We start from the raw sequence: 12,115 nt of genomic DNA, 5'->3' as shown, positions 1-12,115 counted from the left end.
GCATAGTGCGCATGCGCGGCGTTGGCCATGCGGAAAATGACTCGTCAGTGTTGTTGTGGATCGCTGACAGGCACGTGAGCGATGCTACGTCGTCGATTTAGCAGTCGACATGGCGGCCACAACTCCTCCCAAGGTACTGAGCATGCTGCTTTTTAAGTCAATACACGGTCAAAACGACAAATAGCTCCATTTTACCGATCTTTTTCCGTGGGTTGTGGTGTAGATATTCTGTTTGACCTGCTTTTTGAACTGTCGGTGCTGGGAAATAGATGATACACTGGTCTGGGAAACTGCTGTGTTTAGCAACAGTTAGCCTGGCTGCTAGCTGCCAAACCCACTGACATACAGCTGATCAAACTGCAAAAAACACGGACGTTAGAAGTAGCGTTTCCGTTGCCAATAGCAGCACAACCGCAATATCGAACTTATTCGGGGCGTCTGGACTTTAAAAACAAATAATCAGAGTTGTGTTTGTACTTTAACTAGTGTTGAGTCATGAGGTGTCTGGCAGGTTTATGTAGATGTTTTGAGCTTGATGACTGATTGTACATCAGCTGATTCCGTTAAATTCAGGCCATAAGGAAACTAGCTTTACATATGAATGTTTTTTTTCTATTTATTAACTATTTATTGGCACTACATACTCTCATTTTCGTGTGTGTCGTTTTCTCGTGTCTGTTACAAATGCATTAGCAAGTACCTTGGCCACCATGATGTTTTGACAATACACTTACAGCTACTTACCACTACCACACAAATTCAGTATGAGAATATAGGAGATGAACATTGCACAGGTTATTCCATGGTTGTTTTCTCAGTGTAATTTCTATTTTTACAAAGATCAATGCCGTTTATTGTTGGGGAGTCTTCAAGAACATTGTTAATGTCAGTATGACAGGAGCGGTAGTTCCTTCTGTTCAGGCCTCAGGCTAAGACATTTAAAGGCACAGGGAGCAGAGTACTGAAACAGGATCTTGAAATGGTTGTTTTTAACAGCCTATTTTTCGAGAGAATAATGTGTTTGGCATATAATAATGAAACTGTAATGTTTTATCAATACATGTTTCTTTGTGTTTGTAGGTGGTGTTTGAACATGAGGGAGTCTTCATTCACTCATCTCCAGATGAATCTGAGGAGCAGGATTTAATATCAGGGTTCCTCAGGATTGTTGATAAGGTATGGTGATTGTCATTTATATTATTATTTATATTAAACGAGTGTGTTTTTCAGGATTGCTATGATTCCTCTAAGTTTTACCTCGACTGGGTCCACGTGACATACATAAGATGTTTTACCACATTCTTGTGTTACTGTTAGTACAGTTCAAAAAGCTTGAGATAATTTGTTTTTATTATATGTGTATTTTTGAAAGATACTTATGCTTACCAAGGCTGCATTTATTTGATCAAAAATACAGTAAAACAGTAATATTGTGAAATATAATTAGTCTTCAGCGTCACATGATCCTTCAGAAATCTTTCTAATATGCTGATTTGGTGCTCAGGAAACATTTCTTATTATCATCATTCATCAATGTTGAAAGCAGTTTTGAAAAAAAACGTGACACAGGATTTTTTTGATATCCGAAGTTCAAAAGAACAGCATTTGTTTAAAAATAGAAATATTTTATAACATTTTACATATCTTTACTGTCACTTTTGTTTAATTTAGTGAATCCTTGCAGAATAAAAATATTAATTTCTTTCGAACAACATATATATCTGAGAAGTCTACTACCTGCTTTTGAAATGTCTGTAAAAATCACAGCCATCTAACGATCTCTCCCAATATCTATTTTTTCTTCTTTAACTGTAGGATGGTGAAACCCTTGTGGAATATAAACCCCTGGAGGATACAGATCCCTCAAACATACTGTGTGCCTGCAAGGTTTGTTACCCGTTTCATCTGTGAGAGTTTGCATATTAAAATGCCTCAGACAGTTCTTAAGTGCTCTATACTAGTATATTCAGGATTCTGAATAGTTTTCTGAATTAGGAAGGATAACTTGATTGTATGATTGTGTGAAGGACTCCAGCTCAGTGGTGGAATGGACTCAGAGTTCAGAAGACAACCCTCATCGTCCTGTCGACCATCAGCTGAGCTATGAAACCGAGTGGGATATGATCAATGCTGTCTCATTCCGGAGAAAAGCCCACACACATGGAGATGGTAAAACAATTAAGTCAAATGTGGCTGAAAAACTTTGTATCAAATTGCTTTCACCGTTCATTTTACCCAGTACCTAACAGAAAATGTCAGCAAGATAACTTATGCATCAGCCAGTGAATTTTGCCTATGGTCCTTTCTTTCCAAAACCAGATGGAAATCTGTAACGGTAACCAAGCGTATTATTTATTGTCACATTGTCACAGGTGGATCAAACCACGCAAATGACCGGAACAAGTGGGCCTTCTCTTTTAATGTGTGTGACCTCAGGTCTATCACAGTCAAATGTGAGGGCTGGTCATACATCATTTTCCGGTTGAAGGATGGCACAGCACTGCCAGCTATTCATTTCCACCAGGGAGGGAGCACAGCGTTCCTGGATAGCCTGAGGAAATCAGTTCAGATCAACGAGTGAGTGCAGTATGGGTTGATTTTATTTCAATGGATCAAGCCTGATCTTTGGCTCAGCTGTAAGCAAATGTTGTGCAATATCTTTCTGTTTGCGCAAGATCTAAATGATTTTGCATGCTTTTTTAATTATAGCATTAGACCAGTAGAGTGTAGTCATGAGTTACAGATTTTTTTTATAAATGGTTTTGAATACATTATATAAGCAGTGCTTATATAATGTATAAGAACCTGCACTCTTATTTAATAATTTCTCTGCATGTATTTTCTTGTGGGGTAAGATCCATTGAATAATTTTAACTATTTTATATTAATATTTTAACTAATCCGAATAAACAGATAAAACTACACTCTGATTATAGCTGAAAATGTGATAAAATATATTAGACATGTTATATTTTAATAAATATAACATAAATTTGATTAATTAAAAATATTTTATGTATAATATATAATTATATTATATATATATTTATTATGTATTAATTATATATTTTTAATAAATTGAAATCAGTTAAAACTAGTGCTGTCAAATCGATTAATCGCAACTAAGAAAAGTTGGGTTACATAATAAATATATATATATATATATATATATATATATGTGTGTATATATATATATATATATATATTAAATTAATATATATTGTATATGTCTGTGTGCGTGTATACTGTAGGTCGATGCTAGGTATATACCCAAATATTTGTACACAAAAAAAAAATGTGTGTGTGTACATATACACGCACACACAGACATATATATGATAAATAAAAATAATTATAATATGTATACACACATATATTAATCGCGATTAATCGATTTGACAGCACTAGTTAAAACGTGCATGTGTTTTTTAACTTTGCTAATTTAACATGATCAAAACACTAATCCATTTTAATGACTAAATTTCAAATTAGAGAGCAAGTGACAAATATCGGTATCCGAATCGGCCAATAGTTGTTTGTTAAAATAGGTATTGGCGCATCCCTAATTTATACAAAAAAATGGCATAGAATAGTGCACAAGTACACAAATTGGGCTGCAGCCTATGTCTCCCTTTGTTTCTGAGAGCATAAATTAGCATTTCTGCGTTTACATAACTGTGTAGCGTCAGATGTCTTCCTCTGAATGAATATGGCTTAATATTTTCATTCTTCTTTTTCTTATCTTAAAAGTGACCCCTGACCTTTTAATTCACTAAATACCACGGCCATTTCACAATCGGAAATGTTTGTCCAAACACTTCCTCCTTTAAATCTGAAGTCATCAAAATGTAACCCAATCTGCATGCAAACGAGACGGAATATCTCCGCACCTTTGAGGAAGTCTTGCATGTGTTCTGTGGCAAGAGGCCGTGAGCGTGATTCATGTAAGGTCGAACAGCAGCTGTTCGTTTAGAGTTAAGGCTTTATGAAAGGGACAGGAAGACACTCCTCTCCCCTGCGTTAAATATCACACCAGATTAAATCCGCCCGTAAGCATGCTGAATTCAGCCCTGCTGAGGAAAAGATAGCTGTTATTAAAGTTCTTATCTTAGACTCCATAATGAAACATAGGCTGGGCTTTGTTGGCTCAGCTTCTGTCGTCATTCAAACCACAGAGCGATATGGCCAGTGATGTCATATGTTTACAAGTCGAATACCTATGTGTACTTTTAAAATTATTATTTGTTTGTACTATTATGTCTATTATACATTTCTAGATGTTCCTTTGGTTATATGCTTCCACACATACACACATATACAGGAGTTATCAGAATAGACTGTTAATAGGCTGTTATGTTTGTTTGTTTGCTTTGATTATTTTGTATTTGTCATGTCAATAGTGTCACAATCTTTGTTTGCACAATAAAAAAAAATTATATATGGTATTACTTTATTAAGACTTGATTATCGTTGTCTCTGTCTTTCAAAGGTGTCCCGATGATGAAAGTATCTTTATTGTCAGCTCTTATAACAAAGCCTTCTCGCAGTCCTTTGAGAATCTTCTGGATGATACAAACTATAACTTTGTTCAGGTATGTGGTTTATACTGTGAATCGTACTAGTAGTCATCCATGAATTGATCTTTGATATAAAAATATTCATGTATGTGACAGATTAATTAAAAGTTGTCTTCACAATGTTTTCACTATCAAACAGAAATTCAAGAAAGATCCTTATACAACAACGCTGGGTGGCTTCTCCAAAGTCACTAACTACCTCTTTGACGCATTTCGGGCGCCTGAATTAGAGTGTCAGCAGCGGCCCGCTGAGGAGGTGGCGGATCTGTTGGGAGAACTCATTCCCGGACTAGAGATTAACCAGCAGGAAGAGCCTGGATTTGAAGTCATCACCAGAGTAAGTGCAGATCTAATTCCAGCCTTAACTTTGACTTAGTTGAGTCTGGACACAGACAGCCGACATGAGGCATCCTGTGCAAAAGTATTGTTATGAAAAATGTATTTGATGTGTGTGTGTGTGTGTGTTTCAGCTTGATCTTGGACCGAGGCCAGAGGTGCAAAGGAAGGGGCCGGTAACAATGGAAGAATGGGAAAAGTATCAGGACTCAGAGGGAAGAATGACCAATGTACCTCACATAAAGGATGTCATATTTAAAGGGGTAAGATATTGCTTTGAATTTCTGATCCACAGGATATCCTATGTCTGTCGATTATGTCTTCGGCAGTCCTTTCTTTGCTTGTGGTTTTATCACCATGGCCTCTCTGTTACCTTTGTGGTGGATTGCAAACATTTAGGTCATGAGTTACCAAAGTTTACCCATTTGGTTTTGTTCTGCATCATAAAGGAAGTCACGTACACTTCTGTTTAAAAGTTTTGGGTCTGTTTGATTTTTAAAATGTTTTTGAAACCAAGGCTGCATTTATTTGATGGAAAATACAGTAAAAACAGAAATTTTGTGAAACTTTGTTACAATTTAAAATAAATGTTTTTTTTTTCCCTGTGATGGCAAAGCCAAATTTACCCCAGTCTTCACTCTTCAGCATCAAGTGATCTTTCAGAAATCATTCTAAACTGCTGATTTGGTGGTCAAGAAATAGTTCTTATGTTATCAATGTCGAAAACAGTTGTATTTTATGTAAATATGTAAGTCTTTCACTTTTGATCAATTTAATTGCTAAAGAAAAGTATGCATTTCTTTCAAAAAGATCTTACCATTTATATTTATAGTCTACATAATCTACATACCTTCCAAACCAGCATTCCAACATCTCAATCTGATCTGTTTGGGTGGATTTCCTTTTGGCATACCCTCCACATTAGCTAAATGCAAAGTTAAACACAATTTTTTTTTTTTTTTTTTTCAATTTCAACAACTTGATTGAAAATTACAGTTGAGTCTGAGATGAGCTGTTGCAGTGTCTCATTTTCCCTGTGACCTCTTGTCCAACTCCTTTCACTTAGACCAAACCTGTTTAGACATGTTTATAAATGTTTCAGAAGATGTAAGTCATCAAGGCTGCTGTTGTTTTGATCTCAACAGGGCCTTTGTCATGCAGTGAGAAAAGAGGCTTGGAAGTTTTTGCTTGGCTATTTTCCATGGAACAGCACTCATGAAGAAAGGAAGCTCCTGCAAAAGAGTAAAACGTACGCATGTTTCCCTCAGAGAACCGACAGCATGTGTTTAAAGCTCTCTTTCGTTAGATTAAACATACATAAGATCATGTGTTCTCTCGACAGTGATGAATACTTCAGAATGAAGCTCCAGTGGAAGTCAGTAAGTGAGGAGCAGGAAAGAAGAAACTCAAGGTTACGAGATTACAGGAGCCTGATTGGTATGTCTTTAAATACATTGCAAGTTTTATTCTTTAGTTGTTTTAAAAATGTTTTCGAAATATATTCCCATGCACCTTTTCTCTACCTGGGGGAAGCTCAGTTTGTGGTTGTTACATTTTTTTAGAAAAAGATGTGAACCGAACCGACCGCAATAACAAGTTTTATGAAGGCCTGGACAACCCTGGCTTGATTTTACTACATGACATCCTGATGACATACTGCATGTACGACTTTGACTTAGGTAAGTGATTACATGTGTTTGAATCATTGTTCAGTGCAACTTCTCTGAATTAAAATATCAACAACTGTTATGTATACTACTGACTCCCATGCTGATCCCTTGTTTTCACTAATCAGCGAAAATCCTTCAGTTTATGTCAATGTGATTTCGTTGCACGTTCATTTATTTAGATTATGGATAATGTTAAGTGCTTTACTATTGCTTACATTACTTGTATTTACTCAATTTCCTGTTCCTGTGCAGGGTACGTGCAGGGTATGAGTGACCTGCTCTCTCCCGTCCTTTTTGTAATGGAGAATGAAGTAGATGCCTTCTGGTGCTTTGTTTCCTTCATGGATGAAATGGTAATGCAATATGTTTGTTACAGCACATCTCTCTTTAGCACTCTTGGGTTTGCTGTGTGTGAGAAGATTTGGCTGCATCAATAAACCATGATTCTGTCCTCACGCTATCACTGTTGTGGGCTAGCACTTTAAATGGACTAAATTAGTCAACCAACAAATGGTTTACTTCTAGTTGTCTCTGCATATTAAGCCATTATAGGATCATTTCTTTTAGAGGGGTCCTATTATGCCCTTTTTTTTAAATCTTGATTTTGTTTTGGGGGTTTACTAGAATAGATTTTCATGCTTGAATGTTCGAAAAATACATTATTTTCCCACATATTTTACATTGTTGCAGCACCTCTCTTCCCAGTCTGTCAGTAACGCTCTGGGGTGTGTTTCCCGTACGATGCTGAATAGGTGTTTGGTGTTTTAAGCCCCCAACGGCGCCTTCCAGGCAGCGAGGGGATGGGTAGGTTTAAGGTTGAGGGTAGGGTTAGCTGCCTCTAAGGAGCCATTGGGGGCTTAAAACACCATCGAGCTGCTGAATAACTACCACAGTATGATGCACCGTCGGAGAAATTAACCAACTAGTCACCATTGTTTCCCGAAACCGTAGTAACATGGCCGCACCTCTGTCTATTAAACTACATTGGTTCAACAATATAGGACTGTCGTTAATGACGTCACACGCAGATGGAGGAGTAATAACTTCTGCTGATCAATCTATTCGAGATCTCCGAGATGATGCTGGATCGAACATGGGACCTAATGACTACTTTACTGTTTTTGTTCCAAGTAATTTTGCTTAATTTGATGTTTGATTCACCACGGACTTCCTCATACGTCAAGGGTTGCCTTGCGCATTTAGGCACATGCGCACTGTTCAAAAACGCCGTTGATTGTTAACATGTCAGAATACATAGAATAAAATGTAGTATATAAACTACTGGTCAAAAGTTTTAGATCGGTATAATTTTTTTATGTTTTTAAAAGAAGTCTCTTCTGCTCACCAAGGCTGCATTTATGTGATAAAAAAACAAAAGAAAAAAAACAGTAATATTGTGAAATATTATGACAATTTAAAATGACTGTTTTCTATTTTAATATATTTTAAAATGTAATTTATTCCTCTGATGAAAGCTGAATTTTCAGCATCATTACTCCAGTCTTCAGTATCACATGATCCTTCAGAAATCATTCTAATATGCTGATTTGATGCTCAAAAAACATTCATTATTATTTTCAATGTTGAAAACAGTTGTGTACAATTTTTTTTTCAAAATTCTTTGATGAATAGAAAGTTCAAAAGAACAGCATTTATTTAAAATAGAATATTTTCTAACATTATAAATGTCTTTACTGTTACTTTTGATCAATTTAACTCATCCTTAATGAATAAAAGTATTGATTTATTTTATTTATTTCCCCAAAAAATAAAATTAAAATTCTTACTGACCCCAAACATTTGAAGGGTAGTGTTTAATGTTACAAAAGCTTTCTATTTCAGATAAATGCTGTTCTTTTGAACTTTTTATTCATCAAAGAATCCTGAAATAAAAATGTTAAAAAAAAAACCGTTTTCAACATTGATGATAATCATAAATGTTTCTTGAGCATTAAATTAGAATGATTTCTGAAGGATCATGTGACACTGAAGACTGGAGTAATGATGCTGAAAATTCAGCTTTGATCACAGGAATAAATGACACTTTACTGTAATATTCACATAGAAAACAGCTGTTTTAAATTGTAATAATATTTCACAATATGACTTTTTGTTTGTATTTTTAATCAAATAAATGCAGCCTTGGTGAGCAGAAGATACTTCTTTTAAAAACATTAAAAACCTTACCGATCTAAAACCTTTGAGTGGTAGTGTATATTTAAATAGAATGATAGATATAGAATGCACTGGATGTTAACTTAATTATTGTGCCCAAGAGCATGATATATTAAAGTCCACGTCATGAAACTATGCTTCTAACCGCAGCTCGAGAGCTGTAGTTCCAACCACTAAAGTTTACGATGCTGTTTGCGTTTAGAGAAATGGCAAATCGTTGAACTATGTTGGTAATGAATGTACTTGCGACCATGATTGGCTAACGATGCTTTCAGGAAATGCACCCCTATTTAGTTCTGGTCTCTATGAAGTCCCTCCTTTTGAAAAACTCAATGTGCTTTGATTGGTCGGCTGGACCAGTGTGTTGTGATTGGTCAACCGATTCGAGCGTGTTGCGGAAATGTCACGCCCCTTTCCATAACCGCAAGTTTCAACACATATGAGTTATTTAAATGAGGAAAATTGTGACCTCTGCATTCCTGGAAGAAAACTCAAGACTACAATTGAGGCGTTTCAGGGAGTTCAGAAACACCCTTTTGGTGTGGACTTTGTAACTTTGCAGACCTTATTCATGCTCAAACAGCAACATTACACACTAAAGGAAGTTGAAAATGATAAAAAGCATAATAGGACCCCTTTAATTATCACTAATGTTTGTGACAGCATGAAAACTTTGAAGAGCAGATGCAAGGGATGAAGACCCAACTAATTCAGCTCAGCACTTTGCTTCGTCTGCTAGATCTGGCCTTCTGGAACTACCTAGGTAAGATACCCAGAGGAAGACTTATTAGAAATAGTCTTTTTTATTAATGTTGACCATCAGTAGGCATTGTGTTTACTTATGTATTTATGTGTTTTCACAGAGGCACAGGATTCTGGGTACTTATATTTCTGTTTTCGCTGGTTATTGATCCGATTCAAGAGAGAGCTACATTTTCAGGACGTCCTTCGCCTTTGGGAGGTGTGTTATAACTATCCTTTTTTTGTTGTTGTTGGGGCCATCAGTCCATTTCTTTGTTTCTCAGTACACTGCAGCTACTGTCTGTTATAATTTTGATTATACTTATGTGTTATATTGGCGTTTGATTTAATATTTTCTTCAATTCATATTTTCCCATTCAGGTTATGTGGACCAGACTGCCTTGCCAAAACTTTCACCTTCTGGTGTGCTGTGCCATTTTAGACTCTGAGAAACAAAAAATAATGGACAGAAAATATGGATTCAATGAAATCCTGAAGGTTAGCCTTAACTATATCTTATACCATTCTGAAGATTTATTTCTTTGAAGATTAATACTTTAATTCAGCAAAGATGCATTAAATTGATCAAAAGTGACAATACAGACATTTATTTTAAAAAATAGTTTTTAATAAATGCTGTAAATGTTTTAAAACTCAAAAAATCCTGAATATATCATGGTTTCCACAAAAAAAAATGTAAGCAGAACAACGGTTTTCAACATTGAGAATAATTAGAGCACCTTTAACTTTTGAATAGTAGTATATGTACCTACATCTTGCAACATACATAAATTAGATTTTGAGAAAAATGATTCACCAATTGATATGTTTTCTTTACAGCATATAAATGAACTCTCCATGAAACTGGACATCGAAGAAATCCTTAGCAAATCTGAATCTATCTGTATGCAGATAAAGAATTGTAAGGTATGTCATATGCATGATTGCAGATAGTGGGGTATTTGATGTAAAATGAAAAAACAAAATCTCTATAAAATGATTATTTTGTTCAGGTAATACAAGTTTTGAATCTCCTCTTTTTCCCTCTAAGGACTTGCCCCATTCAGTGAGTGAGATTCTGGGCCTCAACACAGTCACTGAACCCTCTGCAGCATTAGAAACCAGTGAATATGGAATACTTGAGTCACCTCAAACCTCACCAAGATCCTCACACAGACAAGATCACGTCGTCTCCAACGGCCACAGCCATCTAAAAGAAACAACACACAACGGCTGCAAAGTAGCCTTCATTTCCTAGTGTACGACACTACATGATGTATAGTACAGATTTTATATCCCCTGTATTCCAGCAAGATGAACAGTGTTGGGTGTCATGTAGATATTTGCTACCAAATGCCACATTGTAAAAGAAAAACAAATCGCAGAGAAAATATATGAATGTAAAACTAGGATCCAAAAGGATCCTAAAGCATTATTTTTGTAATATCTTGTACCATAATGTCTTTCATTGAAATAATCATTCCTTCTCACTGTATAGAGAGAGTTTTCACAATGTTTCAGAGGTGGGGTATCCATTGTTGAATATTATATATATTTTTTGTTCTTATCAGTTTGCCCTTTTCCTAAATAATTCAGATTCAAATTAAAATCTGTCTTCCATTAGTCTGTGAGTTATATTTCAACTGTTGTAGACTGGCTAGTTTTTGTTTTTTCTCTCTATCTTTTAGCAGTATTGGAACATACATGTCTATTGCACCTGCTGTTGTCCATGTCTTTGTCCAATGAAGAGAGCCATTTTGGGTTATGTAATATTACATTAGTTAATGTGTTACATAACTTGAGATTTAATCAGGTAAGAGTACTTTGTAATTAGGTAGTCACCTTAGATACAATTTGCAAAGGCACACAAAAACAAAATGATTTAACTAGTGAGGCAAATTTGCTTGGCTAAACTAAAGGCAATAGTTCCAACGGCCAACTGTGGCTTGAGATTATTCAAAGTCCGTAGCCTTGGTTCAGTCGGCCTGCTATGACATTTGCAGATGAGATGGAGAGTCGGTGAAAATATTGATTGATGATGAAATGTATTTTATCCACTCATAACCACAGCCCACAACAAAGACACACGGAATCAACTTCCATCTCTTTCATTTCCTGTTCCACAGGAAATTGCCTCAGAAAGCTGATAGCTCACTGCTCACCACAGTAATGTTATCTCTGTTCTAGCTCCCTTTCATTACAAAAAAAAAAAAAAAAAATGGCAGCATTTTATGCACTGACAAACGTACTTACTTGCCAAAACCATGAACAATATGCATCTGACCTCAAAGGAGGTGACGTTTACATAAATAATGCTGACATTTAAGTTCATACTTCTTGAAAATTAATGCTCTAATCTCACTAAAGCTCTTATTTTCCTTGCTTTCTATGTTGAACATGTTTCTAAATCCTACCTCTGAAGGATACACTGTACAAAGGCATTACATCTTACAAAAATGATGGGCGATGTCCTCCCCCTCTTCTCCTTCACATCTGTAAAATGAAGCCACATTTATGTGAATCTTGAAATCTTGATGACTTAGCTCTAGATTCATTTCTCCTAGAGGGTGAGATGAGCTTATCCACTTCAATCAGGTCTTGGACGAGCCGACATTT

The 12,115-nt window shown here is 35.8% G+C and overlaps 1 protein-coding gene across 1 annotated transcript; it reads left to right on the top strand.

Moving 5' to 3' along the window:
* Positions 1-46: 46 nt before the first annotated feature.
* tbc1d15 (TBC1 domain family, member 15) lies at positions 47-11,700 on the top strand. The gene is made up of 17 exons (XM_079874926.1): positions 47-133; positions 1,081-1,176; positions 1,816-1,887; positions 2,028-2,169; positions 2,373-2,577; positions 4,490-4,592; positions 4,717-4,914; positions 5,048-5,176; positions 6,059-6,162; positions 6,256-6,350; positions 6,476-6,592; positions 6,836-6,936; positions 9,422-9,521; positions 9,622-9,719; positions 9,881-9,997; positions 10,340-10,426; positions 10,551-11,700. The coding sequence occupies exons 1-17, from the start codon at positions 110-112 to the stop codon at positions 10,755-10,757; spliced, it is 1,995 nt and encodes a 664-aa protein (XP_079731052.1). The 5' UTR covers positions 47-109; the 3' UTR covers positions 10,758-11,700.
* The last annotated feature ends 415 nt before the right edge of the window (positions 11,701-12,115 follow it).

This window comes from Squalius cephalus (assembly GCF_949319135.1).
Source record: "Squalius cephalus genome assembly, chromosome: 6".
Classification (NCBI taxonomy): Eukaryota; Metazoa; Chordata; class Actinopteri; order Cypriniformes; family Leuciscidae; genus Squalius; species Squalius cephalus.
Note: the sequence above shows the minus strand (reverse complement) of the source record. Positions and strands in the feature narration are given on the sequence as shown.

What these genes read in the sequence shown, in the direction of transcription:
- tbc1d15 (XM_079874926.1), top strand. Translation starts at nt 110, where the DNA reads ATGGCGGCCACAACTCCTCCCAAG. An exon ending in CGGCCACAACTCCTCCCAAG is followed by an intron (nt 134 to 1,080) that starts GTACTGAGCATG and finishes TTGTGTTTGTAG; the next exon opens with GTGGTGTTTGAACATGAGGG. An exon ending in CTCCTGCAAAAGAGTAAAAC is followed by an intron (nt 6,163 to 6,255) that starts GTACGCATGTTT and finishes TTCTCTCGACAG; the next exon opens with TGATGAATACTTCAGAATGA.